The 19913-nt window shown below is 40.8% G+C and overlaps 2 protein-coding genes across 5 annotated transcripts in view; one reads left to right on the top strand and one right to left on the bottom strand.

Annotated features, from left to right (window-relative positions):
- ccdc146 (coiled-coil domain containing 146) overlaps positions 1-19913 on the top strand; it is a 118687-nt gene that overhangs the window by 2153 nt on the left and 96621 nt on the right. For all 4 annotated transcript variants that reach the window (XM_062066575.1, XM_062066576.1, XM_062066574.1 and 1 more), the window contains exon 2: positions 1426-1539. In XM_062066575.1, the coding sequence (XP_061922559.1) occupies positions 1426-1539 (114 nt within the window). The remainder of the gene's footprint in view (positions 1-1425; positions 1540-19913) is intronic.
- Positions 1956-9591, bottom strand: fgl2a (fibrinogen-like 2a). Its single transcript, XM_062066573.1, has 5 exons — positions 8910-9591; positions 8359-8563; positions 3818-4037; positions 3468-3638; positions 1956-3219 (listed from the first exon to the last, which is right to left on the bottom strand). The coding sequence occupies exons 1-5, from the start codon at positions 9456-9458 to the stop codon at positions 2904-2906; spliced, it is 1461 nt and encodes a 486-aa protein (XP_061922557.1). The 5' UTR covers positions 9459-9591; the 3' UTR covers positions 1956-2903.

Raw genomic sequence — 19913 nt, forward strand, 5'->3', positions numbered from 1 at the left:
GAAACAGATTGGTGGTTTTATCTGATATAAAGACTTTCAGGTGTTTATATACACTACCGTTCAAAAGTTTGGGGTCACCCAAACAATTTTCTGGCCATTTTGAGCGTTTAATTGAGCCCACAAATGTGATGCTCCAGAAACTCAATCTGCTCAAAGGAAGGTCAGTTTTGTAGCTTCTGTAACGAGCTAAACTGTTTTCAGATGTGTGAACATGATTGCACAAAGGTTTTCTAATCATCAATTAGCCTTCTGAGCCAATGAGCAAACACATTGTACCATTAGAACACTGGAGTGATAGTTGCTGGAAATGGGCCTCTATACACCTATGTAGATATTGCACCAAAAACCAGACATTTGCAGCTAGAATAGTCATTTACCACATTAGCAATGTATAGAGTGTATTTCTTTAAAGTTAAGACTAGTTTAAAGTTATCTTCATTGAAAAGTACAGTGCTTTTCCTTCAAAAATAAGGACATTTCAATGTGACCCCAAACTTTTGAACAGTAGTGTACGTTTATGTTTAAGTATTTGGCAGTCGCTTTTATCCAAAGCGACATACATAAAAAATACATATAAAACAATCACTGTAAACATGATCATTTAAGGGAAGAATGTAATACAAACAATCAATACAAAGTGTCAAGACAGAAAAAACTCTCTGCTGCTGCAGCAACAGAGATACAGTCTATAGGTCCCTAAAATATATAGATATCTAATGTATTCATACATTGTTTATGTAGGATATACTGTACGTATGTATATATAACCTAATCATATTGTTTCTTCAACTTAAAAATAGCTGACCGTTTTTTTCCCCCTTCTCTGGGATTATATTCCCAGTTTTGATCTCGGACGTCTGGTCACTTATAACATATAAGATTATTATATTACTCACTGTTAAGCAAACTATGAATAATAAAACACGCCAAAACATGTGTCCTTTATCATAGCTACACGTATGACAAAAAAACGTGTGAAAATCAGTGGTATTCAGTGAGGTAAAATGAATTAAATGCGCTGACAGTTCATGGCTCCTGCCAAATGAATTGCACTGAGTGGAGCGAATCACCACTCCAAGATGGCGGCCCCGCGTCATGTCAGCGCCAGTAGGCAGTAGCGTTCGATGCTGCGTCTACTTATAAGATGTCAATGCTCTCGCCACGGAAATCACATGACGCTGGCCTTTCAAAATAAAAGATGTATAATTTTTTGGGTTGGGATAAATGTGTCTTTCTCCAATATTTCTCCAATATTTTGTACATTAGGTAACACTTTTCATTGTCACCCTCATCAATGTTTATAATGGCTTGCGGGTGCACGGGGGAGACTGTTGACGCTCACCCATCAAGATATCAATTTGATAGCAGAAGCATTTACTCACATGCTGTTGAAAACTATTTCTATGTCTCTTTGTGTCATCAAAGATGGAGAGTGAAGTTGAGAGGGAGGAGGACATCACTCTTGCTAAAACGTCGCCTGATCCTTCACTTTTAGAGGAAAACGTGTCGGCATGTCCCCTCTTCCAAGGCCTAGATGAGGTAAAAGTGGATTCCAACTTGGTTCAAAGTTGGTTTGTTTTGAACAATACTAGAAAGAAGCAGTTCATATTTAATTCTACTCCTTTCTCCAAGTCTCAGCAATTATTGATAAGCTGTTCCGTTCATGAAAATAATACATTTAGAAGTAAAATCTGACACATACATATTTTACTCAATAGATAAATACACCTTATTTAATAATGCATTAATTCATTCAGGGCAAATAGTGTGCATGATGCAAAAACTAGGTGTGAAGATGCAAACTTTTAGTTTGTGTTGCACCCCTTTAAAAATTCAAGACCCAAGACAGCATTTGCATTATTAATCAAAGTGTTATGACAGGATAATTCATTTAATAGATGGAATGTGATGCATGCAAAATGTATTTTTTAAAGAAAAAAAACCACACATTGCCATTTAAATTGAACTTTATTTTTTTAAATATAAAAAGTGCATATCCTTTAGGATGAAAAATGAATATGATTGATAGAAAAGATATTGTACACACACAAAAAAGCTCCACGCGCTCATCATCGCTGATGCAAATGGCCACAACAATGCATAATCTTTTTCATTGCCCAAATATTCACATCATCATTATTCATTACTATCAGAACTTGCTTTTGTATGACTCCTGCACAGGTAAACCTCACAAAATTTGAATAAATACTGTACACGTCTTTTAAAATGGAAGCAAAAAAATAACAATTCTCTCCTGCCTTCTTCATTCACAGTGTGTGGAAGAAGGAATACAATGATGCAATACAGTTGTTTGACACTGGGAGGCGATATTGTACAAGTGGTTGCAGTAGTTCAATACTCCAATAGAAAAAAAACAATGCACAACGGGATGCCTTTTTATGCAGGAATGCTTCATATTCTATAGGGTGATGGGTATAATAAAAAAAAAAAAAACAGCAACAAGAGGGAGGCTATTACTTGTGCACTCTTGCTCAAAAAGTGTGGTATCACTGCCAATTGCCACCCAAAAAAGGGAGCTCTGAATTGCCGTTGTTAATTATTGGTGGGGGTAAATGATAGCTCATTAGTTTAACTACTTCTTTGCGCTGAGCTGAGTTCAAGCTGAAAAAAAAGGATATTGACCGAGAACCAGTGGAAGAGTCATCCACAGTGACACCCCGTTGAATATGATGGCCCCTGCTGGAGGCTAGCTTTACACAGCTTGTGTGATCCAGTCCATTGTCCTTTATTGTTGTTTTAATTCAACATTTAGAAGGCTATATTCGCCACAGCGCTTTTGGTTTTGTTTGGACTGCGTTCTAACAGGCTTGTGTACGGTTTGGCGGTAAGTACATGTGCATGTTTCTGGTTCTATACTTCTGTCTGTCCACTTTTCCATCCTCTTACGGAGCAAAATTCTTGGGCCTTATCATCATCTTGACCGTCTTGAAGGCCTGCCTGTAGTTGGTGGGGTAGTACTCTGTGGACATGTTATGCCACGTCCCCCAGAAGATGCCATTCCGGACCCCCTTGTACCTTTTGTGGTAGTACTTGCCGTTAAGGTTGGCCGACATGCAGGCGTCGAACCACCAGCCGGAGCTGTAGTAGGTGCCGCAGTTTCCCGAAGGGTACATGTCGTTGTCGCGGTCAGGGGTGGAGAAGAACTTTTGGTCGTGGTTGAAGTGCTTGTTGAAGCTGATGGCGTTCCCAGCAGTCCCACTGAAACAGCAAATAAACCTCTTATCACCTTGGGGTGCAACGGTGCACCGTTATCACGGTTCGGTAGTTACCACGGGCTCTAAGTCACAGTTGGTTCATTTTGGGTACAGTACGAGGACAAAATGCTCAACATAAAAACTGTAGCCTCTGTACCATACCAAATGTTCAATGATTACGGATACATGTAGCGTTACCCTATAACACCTCGTTTTTTGGTTAATAGTTTTTAAGAGAAAGCAATGCTGCACCTGTATCCGCTGATGGACAGCCTGTATCGCAGGAACTCATTGGCCACGTAGAACTGGTCATACTTGGCGTACTCTCGCACACCCTCAAAGTCCTCCAGTTCAATGCGCAGTGTCATGTCTTTGGCCTTTGTCAGCAGATGAATGTGGTCATTGCCCAGCCAGAATTCACCTCTAAAAGGGAGCGATAGATAAAGGACAGAAAGGGATGGAGATAAATTTTGAGGAGACCGATATAGATGTTCGCTGTTAGTCATACTGAATTTACTTTACGACAACAGGGGGGCAGGTTGCAAGGGGAAAGTAGTGTGACAGTAAACGAAGGACAGCAGGGGGGACATAACTCTTCTTACCTGAGGTTCCCAAAGCCCTTCTTGTATTCCGTCCAGCTGCGGTTGAAGCTGACGGAGCCGTCAAGCCGCTGCTGTATAACCGTCCAGCCCCCTCCGAAAGACTCCATGTCACAAAAGACCTCAAACGTCCCGTTGCGGGGATCGGGGGTCACACGGTACACCCCATTCTTCCTGGTCTCCAGCACATTGTAGTCAGAACAGTCTCTCGGGGCTAAGATGACTGCCGAGGAGACAGAAAAAAGAATTGAGAGGAGGGCATTTGTAAGGAGAATGTGACGGGATGATATTCAATCTTCTCTGTTATTTTCTCCGCCCCGCCAAGAGGACCGTAATAGAAATGGCCCCCAAGGCTGAGGCAGGCCCAAGAAAAGTAATTCGATTTTTAATCATAATGAAAGTTTTCAGCGCTGAATTAAATCCCGAGGCGCTGTATTCCGACACAAAACGGTTCACCAACTTTTTCCGCATAACTTAATACAACGAGCCCCCGTGTGAAGTGCAATACAACTGGAAATGCCTTTAAATTGGCATGCAGTTAACCCCTGCCTTATCTTATCCGGACTGTCTGAGATGTCCAAGATTTTGACTATCACACCTGCCCACCTATTGTTTTCAACACTCGCTTCTCCGAGGTTGCACTGCATGCTGTGCGTAAAGAATCCTAGGACTCCTGAGACTCTTTGGAATAGAAAAGAACAGACTAGTCAAAATGTTTGAAACTGGATTAGAGGGGTTCTTCCCATGGGTCCTACAGTTTGGTGACACTGGGGCAGGCAGCGTGCAGACTCTTTTGAATTCACTTTGTTGTGCTGTTAAGTCTGACTTGTCGCTTCTGCAGATTTAGGAGGCTGTGAAGAAGCCCTGATGTAGGGATTTGTGAAAGAAAATGCATTCTCGTTGTGCATCCTGATACTCCAAGTAGGCCGTTATCTTGTGTCAGTGAAGAATACATAAATTGCCCAGGCTTTTTGGCTGTCATATGATGAGTCACATGACTGACTGACAGTTTACCGCTTGAATTATCGCAGAGTCCCAGTAGATAAGTGACTGGCACCAGAATGCAACATGACAGCCTGTCCTCGACACAAGATCGGCATCTTTCGTGAATACAAATGTGTTTCCGCCAAGATAGTACGCTCCTCTTCCGTAAATTCTATTGACAAGCAGACTAGTTTTCTCTGTTTAAGTGAGTTAATGTAGCTGAACATGGACATTAAATCCTGTCAGTTCACCTCAAGGCCCTGGTACATCCGCGCAGGAGTGAAAGGGAAGATTAGTGCTGGGGAAAGTGGTTGGATGAAGACGCTGCGATTTGGAGGTGATAGAAGAAACTTGAAAAGCTTCGGCTCTACGGTGGCTTTTTTTCCAAGGCCGTTCGACAGCGGGCCTGCTTTTTAAGTCCTTGCACACGCGAGTCATTTAGAATTTGTGTGCTTTGCTGCTTCTTCACATTTTAAATGGTGCATTCATCCATTTCTGGCTGCAGTTTGGCAGCTGGTGGCTCATTCCTGAGTAAGGGGAGCCCTGCAGATTTCTCCTCTAAACACTTGCACTATGTGACAAATGGGAATACATGAAAGTTTCCCCAAGAATGTTTATTTGCACGAGCGGTGTCTGCGTTAATTTGACATCTGGAACGATTTCTGTAAAGAGTAACAGCGCGGGTGGATTGAAGAGACCAAAATGTCATCATCCTTTTTGCCATCAATCTCTATGGCAACAGCTGTTTCTTGTTGTTTTCCTTTGGACTCCCGTCAGACACGGCTCGGCACCACTTGTCTCAAAACCATCAGCTGCTTCTGGAGCTGAGCAAAGACGAACATTACTGACCCCCCCCCCCATCAACCGCCAATGTCTAATGTCAGGGAAGCCGCCTACTTTGCTCCTTGTGTTGTTGGCAGGAGATTAATTAGAATGAGTTGTTTCATGCAGGACTGAACACTCAAGAGCCTGACCTCTAAAACGGAGGAGATGGCAGACAGGAAAGAGAAATTAAATAGCGAGTTAAGCCAAGAGGAAAAAGGAGCATTTCAGAGACAAGAAAATGAATGAATGATGAAGGACGCTCGCTGTCGGGATAAACATTTGAGAAAGGCGTTGAAGTGGGGTTTTTTTGAAGGAGAAAAAGGCAAGATGAATGCCGGGATTCCCTTCACACCACACGCCGGACTAATCTACTTAGAAATAAGCTCGCACACAAAAAACACCCTAATATAGCATCACATTCTCTTTCACCCGTGCAAATACAATCCACTCAAAATATGCTCTTGTTCTATCTTTTATAGTCCTCCCCTCATTCCTTCCTATGCCAAGTATCTGCCCTTCCTTCTCCCTCTCCCCATTTTTGGAGTGCATAAGGCAAATAGTGGAATGTCAGGGCACGTACGTGGTCTTACGTAAGAGGTCAATTGTACATATTTCTTCACTCGAGTGCAGTGATGATGACCACAACCTGAAACTATTCACTCAATTACACAAGAGCGGCCTTTAAGAAAGAGAAGGAGACTTTTTTTCTAAAGTACATTTGACATTTTATGCAAAAGTCAAGTGTAAAACTACGACATGTCCTCCCGAGAAGCTGCGTCGTCTGCAGTGGAAATTCATTTTTGGTCAATTTATTTTGTCCAAGTTTCACGTTTCAGAAAAAAGTAGCCCTGTTATGTAAAACACACAAGTCCATTGCGGATATGACGGAGGTGGAATATTTTATCAATGACAGCATTATTTGCACAACATTTAAAAAATAACCATTTGCGAAAGTACCCTCAAATATGTCATGGTACATTCTGTTCAGTCTTAATAGTATTAGTATTATTACTCATTTTAATTCATATACACTACCGTTCAAAAGTTTGGGGTCACATTGAAATGTCCTTATTTTTGAAGGAAAAGCACTGTACTTTTCAATGAAGATAACTTTAAACTAGTCTTAACTTGAAAGAAATACACTCTATACATTGCTAATGTGGTAAATGACTATTCTAGCTGCAAATGTCTGCTTTTTGGTGGAATATCTACATAGGTGTATAGAGGCCCATTTCCAGCAACTATCACTCCAGTGTTCTAATGGTACAATGTGTTTGCTCATTGGCTCAGAAGGCTAATTGATGATTAGAAAACCCTTGTGCAATCATGTTCACACATCTGAAAACAGTTTAGCTCGTTACAGAAGCTACAAAACTGACCTTCCTTTGAGCAGATTGAGTTTCTGGAGCGTCACATTTGTGGGGTCAATTAAACGCTCAAAATGGCCAGAAAAAGAGAACTTTCATCTGAAACTCGACGGTCTATTCTTGTTCTTAGAAATGAAGGCTATTCCACAAAATTGTTTGGGTGACCCCAAACTTTTGAACGGTAGTGTATAGCAATCATAAAAATACAACATTTAGTATTGTTTTGCAGTAGTATTATGTAATAAAAATCAATAATTAGACATGGAAACTGTTTATTTATTAAAATGTCAGTAATTTAATTCAAAATTAAATGAGTAGTACGTCACTGCAAAGCACAAGGTTAACTGCAATATTTAATTTCACCATAAAGGCGTTATTAGGTGAAGGTGAGCACCACGTCTTTGTTGATGTTTCTCAAGATTAAAATTGGCCACTTTCCCATTATTGGACACATTTTTGCCAGGAAAACTACCCCTGTGCACACCTCACGTCTTGCAGCCACTTTGGGCTGTCTAGGCATGGTCATTAACACAAGGTAATAGAAGATACAGCAAATATTTTGACTCGGGGGCCACACTGAGAGAAAAAAATGTGTCTGGGTGGCCAAGGTGTATGTTTGTATAAATTATATAGGCACATTTAGCTTTAAACATCTGCTGTACAGTATGTGTGTTTGGGTCCCTTTTTTTTCAGGAACACTAATACCAAAAGTTACAATGTCCGATATAGTTTTAAAAACGTTATGACAGACCACCTCAAAAAAATGGAATGGAATTTTAAATTTTTTTACTGAATTGGACACCCAATATGTACATTGAAATAAAGAAAGTGGGATTTACAATATTAACTATGAACAATAAAACATTGAATATTAACAACATATGAACGTCGCTCCTCTTTTACTTCTCAGACCAGCTCCTCGATAGTTGTGTATCTTTTACAATCAAGCAAAATACAACAAATATGTAAAAAAAAACAACAGCAAAATATGAATGCAAAGTGTAATAAACACCTACAATATGATATATTATCACGTAAAAATGTGCTTCCGCATCTGTTTCTGACAGCTGCTCTGAAAACAAACCCTGCCCACTCTGGTTTGTTCCTGGTCTGCGCTGCTGTGACGTAGATGACTGTAATAACTCGTATAACACCGAAAAGCGCAGATTTCGACCGTTAGAAATACTTTTTATAGTTGAAGACTTACGGTCATACTGCACATCATAATGGCAGCTACAGTTTTGATGTTAAAGGTCTAAAAAAATTATGTAGAACGTCCGGCGGGCCGGATTGAAAATCTTAACGGGCCGCATGTGGACCGCGAGCCGTACTTTGCCCAGGTTTGCAGTAGAGTGTGCGGAGACTTACACTGTGGCGTGTTCTGCACCGCACACTGTGAGGTGCAGGTGGAGCTCAGCTTGTTGACCACTCCGCTGATGTTCTCCACACGTCTGTCCACCATGGCCTGGACGTTGTCTATGTTGAGGAGGTTTAGGCCCTCCATGCGACCTTGCAGGGAGGTGATCTGGTTCTTGGCGTTACGCAGGCTCACAGACATCCTGTTAAGTTTCACCTGTAAGGCGGCATCGGGGGGGGGGTTAGCCGCCACACGCATGTTGTTGTTGAATTTTTGGGATTAGACAACGAGAGAGGCAGTGGGATGATTGGATGTCTGCCAAAGTGGACGTGAGTTTCAACAAATTACCGTCATTTGGATGGTAGCTAATGAGCATTCCCAATACTGTGTACAGAACCAGGGACGTTCCCTGCTGGGAGTTCACTGGTGTGTGGGCTAATGTCCAGTATACTTTCCAGCTAATTGCATTCACCTGACATATACTTTTTCCTCGAGGAACACATTCACATATAGATTTTTAGTATTATTATTGACATGCATTTTAAGATCATAGTATTCATACCTGCATCTCCTGCATGCTGCTTGGTCTAGGTGTCATTTTCCCAAAATTAGCTCCATGTCCCTCCACAGTAGCTCCTGACACCATCACATTGTCCCTCTCATCTTGGCTGGACCCATTTTGCGCTTCCAGGCCCGCCACATCAGCCCCTGTCTGTCCCTGGTCCGCTTGCTGATGTCCGTAGACGCCGCTTCCCCTTGCTCCGCGGCACTCCTGGCAGCTGCTCTTCAGCTTGTTCACCACCTCCCTCAGGCTCTGCAGCTCCTTCATCGTTTTCTCCAGCAACCTGAACTGCTTGGGCAGCTGGATGGTGAGAGGGGGTAGGGTTACCTGGTAGGGGCACTCCTCTCCCCCTTCCTCTGCTCCCGTCCCGGAGCCCCCGCATTGGCCTGACGGTCTTAGTTTTATGGCACAGGCGGCTGGGGTGCCGGAGTCTGCCCCCAGAGTGTGGGGTCCTCTTGCATCCCATCTCTGGTATGAAGTACCGGGGAAGTCCGCTGCATGGCAAGTGGCTGCGAGTACAAGAGTGGCACACACTAGAATGGTCCTCATTTTTGTCTGGAAAAAAAAAAAAAGTAGCCTTGAAACTTGAAAAAATGTGTGCAGTCCAGCTGGGCTGATGAGAATGTGTGCAGTAGAGAGGGGGTGCAACCTGCAGGATAAGAGAGTGCAGGGGAACTGGCGGTGCCTCCGATGCTGTGTCATTAATATGAGGATGGGTGAGCGAGGGAGAAGAGAGAGAGGGAGGGGCGGCGCTATTACGTAATGCACGTCACCATATCAGCATTATTGCGAACACTTGATTGATGTTACCCATGAGTTTTTTTTTCGCATTGTATTTGGAAAGAAAGGGTATGTCCTTGTCCCTGCCTCGCTCGGAAGTACCACCCGTCTCCCTGAGGAGCAAAATGACTCAGTGCTCAGGAACTCTCCACTCCACTGACTTTAAGGGGATGCTTTTTCCGCCCCTCCTTACTTTACCCTTTTTGTCAACTGAAGTGTACGCAGCAATCTCTCTTTCTACCAGTCAGTCTCGTACTGTAAACCCTGCCACATAAAAGAGGTTCGAGCAACGCTAACAAGCTTTTTTTTCTTTTCTTTTTTGCCTCAGATGCTGCAAATTAATTCAGTGCGCTCTAGTCATTAGAGACTTACAAATCAGATTTATTGCTTGCTTGTCTCGTATTAATATTTAATTTTTTCCTTGCCACCACAGGGGAATAAGGGAAGGACATCAAAAACTAATTTGTATGATGGTCCCTGGTGTTTTGTACAGTATCGGACAACTGCCATGTCAATCTAAGCCAGTGAAGGCTCATTTTTTAACTGTATATATGGAGATGAAATAGCAAAGTGGCTCTCGCGGACTCGCTGGCGGATGTCATTAAGACTTTCTGTTCGTTTGTGCTGCTTAAGGATTCTCTGTGTGCTCGGAGGAATACCAGGCTCTAACATTGCATCAGAAGTTAATTAAGCTTTCTTCAAGTTTGTCAAAGCTGCACTACCGTTCAAAAGTTTGGGGTCACCCAAACAATTTTGTGGAATAGCCTTCATTTCTAAGAACAAGAATAGACTGTCGAGTTTCAGATGAAAGTTCTCTTTTTCTGCCCATTTTGAGCGTTTAATTGACCGCACAAATGTGATGCTCCAGAAACTCAATCTGCTCAAAGGAAGGTCAGTTTTGTAGCTTCTGTAACGAGCTAAACGGTTTTCAGATGTGTGAACATGATTGCACAAGGGTTTTCTACTCATCAATTAGCTTTCTGAGCCAATGAGCAAACACATTGTACCATTAGAACACTGGAGTGATAGTTGCTGGAAATGGGCCTCTATACACCTATGTAGATATTGCACCAAAAAGCAGACTTCCGCCATCCTAGTCACTGCCGTTGTGTCCTTGGGCAAGACACTTTACCCACCTGCTCCCAGTGCCACCCACACTGGTTTAAATGTAACTTAGATATTGGGTTTCACAATGTAAAGCGCTTTGAGTCACTTGAGAAAAAGCGCTATATAAATGTAATTCACTTCACTTCACATTTGCAGCTAGAATAGTCATTTACCACATTAGCAATGTATAGAGTGTATTTCTTTCAAGTTAAGACTAGTTTAAAGTTATCTTCATTGAAAAGTACAGTGCTTTTCCTTCAAAAATAAGTACATTTCAATGTGACCCCAAACTTTTGAACGGTAGTGTATGTTACAAGCACCTAATTTATATTTCTGCTACCTTCCAGTCCCCTTTCCGTACAATCTTATTACATGACAAAAGCCTTGGACACAGTTAATCACAATCAACACATTCGGAAGGCATTTGGGGGATAGATTTGAACTAGATGAGTAGCTATAACAAACAGGAAGCAATGTGTTAAGCCAAGATTATATACATGACCATGTTTGGATATACAGTGCATCCGGAAAGTATTCACAACGCTTCACTTTTTTTCATCTTTTGTTTTACAGCCTTATTCCAAAATGGAATACTATCAAAATTCTACAGACAATTTTCCATAATGACAATGTAAAAAGTTGTAAAATGATAAAAAACAAAAACAAAACAATCACTTGTACGTAAGTATTCACTGCCTTTGTTCAATACTTTGTTGATGCACCTTTGGTAACAATTCCAGCCTCAAGTCTTTTTGAATACGATACCACAAGCTTGGAATGCCTACTTTTGGGCAGTTTTGCCCATTCCTCTTTGCAGCACCTCTCAAGCTCCAACAGGTTGGATAGGAAGCATTGGTTTTCATTCAGGATGTCTCTTTACATGGCTGCATTCACCTTTCCCTCTATCCTGAATAGAGGGAAAATAGTTGTGGTGGGAATGCTCCGACTTTCCGTGTCGGAAACCCGACTTTGAGGGGCATTCCAGTTAAAATTCTGACTTCCCGGTACAAATGAGAAGTGCCATGTGGCTGGGTTTTCATTCAACTTTAAGGAAAATTTAGAAATGGGATAAGGAACAAGTGATTAGATTTCGGCGGTAATCTGGATCATTGTCTGTATTTAGAATTGTTCAGAAGGTTGCAGTTCCACATAACTTGTTTGTAGACACTTTGAACGCAACTGCATTCCGTAATAGCTTTCTTTTATGTGTTGTGGTTTTGCACTCGATCATCGGTGTTTGCTGTATTTATCAGCTGGACAATCGTCCTTCATCAGTTCAAAGCTGGCAGCCCTCACTCAAGTTGTTGGTCTCTTTTGATATGTTATTATTTATATCATCTACCATTTTGGATGTGTATTTCACCTTCTTTGCTTCTAATTTTGCCAATGAATTGCCATTGAATAAGTCAGGGTGCTGATGCATTTAGTGCTCATAATCTGCACTTACCCTTAAAGGCCTACTACCGACCACACAGTCTGATAGTTTATATATCAATGATGAATTCTTAACATTGCAACACATGCCAATACGGCCGGGTTAGCTTATAAAGTGACATTTTAAATTTCCCGCTGAACTTCCGGTTGGAAACGTCTATGTATGATGACGTATGCGCGTGACGTCACGACGGCAACGGAAGTATTCGTACCCAATGTGTCACCATACAAACTGCTCTGTTTTCATCGAACAATTCCACAGTATTCTGGACATCTGTGTTGGTGAATCTTTTGCAATTTGTTTAATGAACAATGGAGATTGCAAAGAAGAAAGTTGTAGGTGGGATCGGTGTATTAGCGGCTGGCTATAGCAACACAACACGGAGTACTTACTTGGATAGCAGACGCCTAGCCGATGCTAGCCGCCAACCGCATCTGTGATCGGGTGAAGTCCTTCATCGCGCCGTCGATCGCTGGAACGCAGGTGAGCACGGGTGTTGATGAGCAGATGAGGGCTGGCTGGTGTAGGTGGAGCGCTAATGTTTTTATCATAGCTCTGTGAGGTCCGGTTGCTAAGTTGCTAAGTTAGCTTCGGCGTCGTTAGCAACAGCATTGTTAAGCTTTGCCAGGCTGAGAATTATTAACCGTGTAGTTACATGTACACGGTTTAATAGTATTGTTGATCTTCTGGCTATCCTTCCAGTTAGGGATTTATTTATTTTGTTTCTATCTGCATTTGAGCCAGATGCTATCACGTTAGCTCAGTAGCTAAAGAGCTTCGCTGATGTATTGTCGTGGAGATAAAAGTCACTTTAAATGTCCATTTCGTGTTCTCGACTCTCATTTTCAAGAGGATATAGTATCCGAGGTGGTTTAAAATACAAATCCGTGATCCACAATAGAAAAAGGAGAGTGTGTGGAATCCAATGAGCCAGATTGTACCTAAGTTACGGTCAGAGCGAAAAAAGGTACACCATGCACTGCCTCTCTAGTTCTTCACTCTAACGTTCCTCATCCACGAATCTTTCATCCGCGCTCAAATTAATGGGGTAATCGTCGCTTTCTCGGTCCGAATCTCTCTCGCTCCATTGTAAACAACGGGGAATTGTGAGGAATACTAGCTCCTGTGACGTCACGCTACTTCCGGTATAGGCAAGGCTTTTTTTTATCAGCGACCAAAAGTTGCGAACTTTATTGTCGTTGTTCTCTACTAAATCCTTTCAGCAAAAATATGGCAATATCGCGAAATGATCAAGTATTACACATAGAAGGGATCTGCTATCCCCGTTTAAATGTAAAAAAATCATTTCAGCAGGCCTTTAACTTGTTTGGAGCAGATGGTGCATTGAAGGAACATTATAATTGTCAGTGTTTGATGAAAAACGCCACAAATGACAGTATTTCACCTCTATCGCACTATTTTAAGTTTATAGATTGGTCAGTTTAAATATGTTTTGCACTATCTTGATGTCCTCTTTATTCGAAAGAAGAAAGAACATCAATCTGTTTTTCAGATTGCATATGCATAGCTACCAACTCCTCCGGATTCTGCAAAAAACTTACAGAAAATGCACTTGCTTACCAACATCCATAAAAATCTCCCAGATTGTGACGTTTTTGTGAGGATATGAAATACTCAAGTTTGTCAATCGGCATCATGAAATAAATCATATGTCGTGTGAATGTGTTTTATTAAGTTTACAATCCAAGCTGCTATGAAAATAACAAAGAAAAGATCTACTGAATTGCAAACACCAAATGTTGCCAGCTATGCATATGCTCTGCGTTGTTTATTTGACTGTTTTATAGAAACCATAAACATAAAAATAAACATTGTTTTCATAATAAACATTCTAAATAACAAAGAGTGGAATGAGTGTATTATTTTTTATATTCGGGATAAAAGTCAGCTCAGATTCAAAGATGATGCCCAGATTTTTTATGGTTATTTTTGTTTGAAATATTGTAAATTTGGCAAAAGTTTCTCTTTCTGGCCTTCAGGACCTATAACTAAAACCACTGTTTTGTACTGGTGGAGCTGTAGGAAATTCACTTGCTTTCATGACCTGATGTCTAAAATGCAGTTACTCAGGAGACGGAGTAATGTACAACTGTGTATAATCAGCGTAACTGTGGGAACCAATGCAATGTGTTCCAAGGACGTGCCCTAAACGTTTATTCAATTTCAGGTTGAGGCGTTGATTTAACATTGAAATTTGGTCATTTCCTAACCAATATTCTACAACATTGATTGATTGATTGAGACTTTTATTAGTAGGTTGCACAGTGAAGTACATATTCCGTACAATTGACCACTAAATGGTAACACCCGAATAAGTTTTTCAACTTGTTTAAGTCGGGTTCCACTTAAATTGATTCATGATACAGATATATACTATCATATATACTATCATCATAATACAGTCATCACACAAGATAATCACAATGAATTATTTACATTATTTACAATCAGGGGTGTGGAGGGGGGGGGGGTAGGATTTGGACATCAAGTAGTGGACATAGAGAGAGAGAGAGAGAGAGAGAGAGAGAGAGAGAGAGAGAGAGAGATCAGAAGGCATAAGAAAAAGTATCTGCATTTGATTGTTTACATTTGATTGTTAGCAATCCGGGGAGGGTGTTAGTTTAGGGTTGTAACTGCCTGGAGGTGAACTTTTATTGCGGTTTTGAAGGAGGATAGAGATGCCCTTTCTTTTATACCTGTTGGGAGCGCATTCCACATTGATGTGGCATAGAAAGAGAATGAGTTAAGACCTTTGTTAGTTCGGAATCTGGGTTTAACGTGGTTAGTGGAGCTCCCCCTGGTGTTGTGGTTATGGCGGTCATTTACGTTAAGGAAGTAGTTTGACATGTACTTCGGTATCAGGGAGGTGTAGCGGATTTTATAGACTAGGCTCAGTGCAAGTTGTTTAACTCTGTCCTCCACCTTGAGCCAGCCCACTTTAGAGAAGTGGGTAGGAGTGAGGTGGGATCTGGGGTGGAGGTCTAGAAGTAACCTGACTAGCTTGTTCTGAGATGTTTGGAGTTTAGATTTGAGGGTTTTGGAGGTGCTAGGGTACCAGGAGGTGCATGCGTAATGGAAAAAGGGTTGAACGAGAGTTCCCGCCAGAATCCTCAAGGTGCTTTTGTTGACCAGAGAGGATATTCTGTAGAGAAATCTCGCTCGTTGGTTAACCTTTTTGATTACCTTGGTTGCCATTTTATCACAGGAAAGGTTAGCCTCTAGAATGGAACCTAGGTAGGTGACCTCATCTTTCCTGGTGATAACAATGTCACCCACTTTTATGGTGAAGACACAAATGCAACGTTGAAACAGCTTGCTTTTTGACAACGTTTATTCAATATCAAGTTGTGACATTGATTTAACATTGAAATTCTATCATTTCACCACCAATATTTTACAACACAAATGCAACATTGAAACAACATGCTTTTTGACGACGTTTATTCAATGTCAGGTAGTGACGTTGATTTGACCATTGAAATTTGGTCATTTCCCAACAAAAATTCTACAACACAAATACAACGTTGAAACAACTTGCTTTTTGACGTTTATCCAATGTCAAGTTGTGACATTGATTTTACATTGAAATTTGATCATTTCCCAACCAATATTCTACAACACAAATACAACATTGAAACAACATGCTTTTTGACAACATTTATTCAATGTCAGGTTGTGACGTTAATTTAACATTGCAATTTGATCATTTCCCAACCAATATTCTACAACACAAATACAATGTTGAAACAACATGTTTTTTTCAGGTTAAAATATTTCTGCTGTCCTTTATAAATTGGTGCCTGCAGTTGTGTTAAAGGCCTACTGAAATGATTTTTTTTTATTTAAACGGGGATAGCAGATCCATTCTGGGTCATACTTGATCATTTCGCGATATTGCCATATTTTTGCTGAAAGGATTTAGTAGAGAACATCGACGATAAAGTTCGCAACTTTTGGTCGCTGATAAAAAAAGCCTTGCCTGTACCGGAAGTAGCGTGACGTCGCAGGTTGAAAGGCTCCTCACATTTCCCCATTGTTTACACCAGCAGCGAGAGCGATTCGGACCGAAAAAGCGACGATTACCCCATTAATTTGAGCCAGGATGAAAGATTCGTAGATGAGGAACGTGACAGTGAAGGACTAGAGTGCAGTGCAGGACGTATCTTTTTTTCGCTCTAAACGTAACTTAGGTAAAAGGGATCATTGGATTCCACACTTTCTCCTTTTTCTATTGTGGATCACGGATTTGTATTTTAAACCACCTCGGATGCCATATCCTCTTGAAAATGAGAGTCGAGAACGCGAAATGGACATTCACAGTGACTTTTATCTCCACGACAATACATCGGTGAAGCACTTTAGCTACGGAGCTAACGTGATAGCATCGTGCTTAAATGCAGATAGAAACAAAAGAAACAAGCCCCTGACTGGAAGGATAGACAAAAGATCAACAATACTACTATCAGGAGACACCGAACCAAACCCTGGACCTGTAACTACACGGTTAATGCTGTGCCGCCTGTCGAAGCCTAGCAATGCTGTTGCTAACGACGCCATTGAAGCTAACTTAGCTACGGGACCTCGTCAGAGCTATGATAAAAACATTAGCGCTCCACCTACGCCAGCCCTCATCTGCTCATCAACACCCGTGCTCACCTGCGTTCCAGCGATCGACGGCGCGACGAAGGACTTCACCCGATCATCGATGCGGTCGGCGGCTACCGTCGGATAGCGCGTCTGCCATCCAACTCAAAGTCCTCCTGGTTGTGTTGCTGTAGCCAGCCGCTAATACACCGATCCCACCTACAGCTTTCTTCTTTGCAGTCTTCATTGTTCATTAAACAAATTGCAAAAGATTCACCAACACAGATGTCCAGAATACTGTGGAATTTTGCGATGAAAACAGAGCTTTTTGTATTGAGATACAATGTGTCCCAATACTTCCGCTTCAACCATTGACGTCACGCGCAAACGTCATCATACAAAGATGTTTTCAAGCGGAAGTTTCCCGGGAAATTTAAAATGTCACTTTATAAGTTTTGGCATGTGTTGCAATGTTAAGATTTCATCATTGATGTATAAACTATCAGACTGCGTGGTCGCTAGTAGTGGCTATCAGTAGGCCTTTAATGGTGTGAAGTTTAGTCTCAATGTTTAGCTACTTCCCTGTTGAGCAATGGTTAGATTCCAACAATATTAAGCGATATCAATGTACAGTTTGTTGTTGCTATGGGATATGCAGCCTACGAGAGATTTATTAATAGGGTGTATTACTACTATTTAGCGAGGGTGCTGAACAATGCAGCATACACACTATGCAACGCACACATCCATTCCATGTGGAAATGTCCTAAAGAAAACTGTTCATATGTAAAAATAAAGTTTTTACAGTTTTAAGTTCATAGAGATATTGACAAAGTGGTCACTGCAAACTCGATGGTGTTGTTGACCAGAGTTACAGGCAGCTAATTTATTTGTGTTTTTAGGTTGTTTTAACAACTTTCTTCCTTTTTATAATGGACCATCTTAGGAACTTTGAAATAACTTTTACCAAAAACTAGAGATGTCCGATAATATCGGCGGGACGATATTATCGGCCGATAAATGCTTTATCGGCCGGTATCGGGTTTTTAAAAAAATTTTTTTAAATTTTTTTTTATTAAATCAACATAAAAAACACAAGATACACTTACAATTAGTGCACAAATCCAAAAAACCTCCCTCCCCCATTTACACTCATTCCCACAAAGGGGCTGTTTCTTTCTGTTATTAATATTCTGGTTCCTACATTATATATCAATATATATCATTACAGTCTGCAAGGGATACAGTCCGTAAGCACACATGATTGTGCGTGCTGCTGCTCCACTAATAGTACTAACCTTTAACAGTTAATTTTACTCATTTTCATTCATTACTAGTTTCTATGTAACTGTTTTTATATTGTTTTACTTTCTTTTTTATTCAAGAAAAGGTTTTTGATTTATTTATCTTATTTTATAATTTTTTTAAAAAAGGACCTTATCTTCACCATACCTGGTTGTCCAAATTAGGCATAATAATGTGTTAATTCCACGACTGTATATATCGGTATCGATTGATATCGGTATCGGTAATTAAGAGTTGGACAATATCGGAATATCGGATATCGGCGAAAAGCCATTATCGGACATCCCTACCAAAAACCCTATTGGAACAATTTTCACAGGGGAGAAAAATTGCATGTATGCAGCATGTTCACTCATTGACTAGGAATACTCTTGTCTGTGCTTGAGTCTGAACACGTGGTTTCCAGATGTGACGTCACCTGCAGCCCAGCTGTAGTGCAGGGGTGGACAAAGTGCGGCAGGGGGACATTGCCGGCCTGTGACTTGTCTTTATTGACTATAGCTCTTCGGGTAAATCTCTGTTTTATATGGAGAAATCCGCTGACGTCACATTTGGGACAAACGCCACAAATTGGGCACATTCCGGACAACTGGTTTGGAGGAAGTATGAAGGAAGGCAAGATTGTTTTATAAATATCTCCGCCATGCCTCCATGGTTTGATTTCAAGTTTTTGGAGCTTCTGCACATCCTAACATAAAAACGGGTACAAATAGGTAAAAAAAAAAGTTGAAATATATCCTCCTGAGAACCAGAAGTGGACATTTGCTTTTCAAAAAAATTTTTAATCAGTTACTTCCATCTATCCAAATTCGCAAAAAAAGGCCAAAGGTCCACTACAGAGGATGCTAGTTCTTAAGAGAGAAAAACATATATTGTTTATATATACACTACCGTTCAAAAGTTTGGGGTCACCCAAACAATTTTTTGGACTAGCCTTCATTTCTAAGAACAAGAATAGACTGTCGAGTTTCAGATGAAAGTTCTCTTTTTCTGGCCATTTTGAGCGTTTAATTGACCCCACAAATGTGATGCTCCAGAAACTCAATCTGCTCAAAGGAAGGTCCGTTTTGTAGCTTCTGTAACGAGCTAAACTGTTTTCAGATGTGTGAACATGATTGCACAAGGGTTTTCTAATCATCAATTAGCCTTCTGAGCCAATGAGCAAACACATTGTACCATTAGAACACTGGAGTGATAGTTGCTGGAAATGGGCCTCTATACACAAATTTGGTCATTTCCCAACCAATATTGTACAACACAAATACAACGTTGAAACAACACGCTTTTTGACAACGTTTATTCAATGTCAAGTTGTGACGTTGATTTGACATTGAAATTTGGTCATTTCCCAACCTATACAAAACAAAAGGCAGCATGTAAAGATGAAAAAGAATGGGATCTAAAATTGAGCCTTGGAAAACCCCACACCTGTTTGCGGGTTCCTGAGGAACATGTATCCATACTTTCATTAAAAACATTGTTCTGTGAGGTAAGAGCAGAACTAGTTAAAAAACAGCTCCAGAGAGACCGACCAGGTGTCTCAGTCTATTTAATAGAATGTGATGGCCTATTGTATCAAAAGTGGCGCTTGTCTCGATTCTGTGGTTCATCCTAAAACCAGACTGTTGTTGTTCTAATATGTTATTTTCATTTAAAAAGTAATTGACTTAGCTAAATAAAAACTGTTTTTCTAAAAACTTACTGAAAGAGCTGTAAATTGGATATATGTCAGTAATCATTAAAAACAATTAATTCCAAACTACTATTCTTCA

This window comes from Entelurus aequoreus, linkage group LG12 (assembly GCF_033978785.1).
Source record: "Entelurus aequoreus isolate RoL-2023_Sb linkage group LG12, RoL_Eaeq_v1.1, whole genome shotgun sequence".
NCBI classification, from domain to species: domain Eukaryota; kingdom Metazoa; phylum Chordata; class Actinopteri; order Syngnathiformes; family Syngnathidae; genus Entelurus; species Entelurus aequoreus.

Excerpts from the sequence above, each read along its gene's own strand:
- fgl2a (XM_062066573.1), bottom strand. The coding sequence starts at position 9,458 with ATGAGGACCATTCTAGTGTGTGCCACTCTTGTACTCGCAGCCACTTGC. Across the intron at positions 4,038-8,358 it reads GGTGCAGAACACGCCACAGT|TCATCTTAGCCCCGAGAGAC; the intron begins GTAAGTCTCCGC and ends TCTCCTCGGCAG. Across the intron at positions 3,639-3,817 it reads AAGGGCTTTGGGAACCTCAG|AGGTGAATTCTGGCTGGGCA; the intron begins GTAAGAAGAGTT and ends GCTCCCTTTTAG.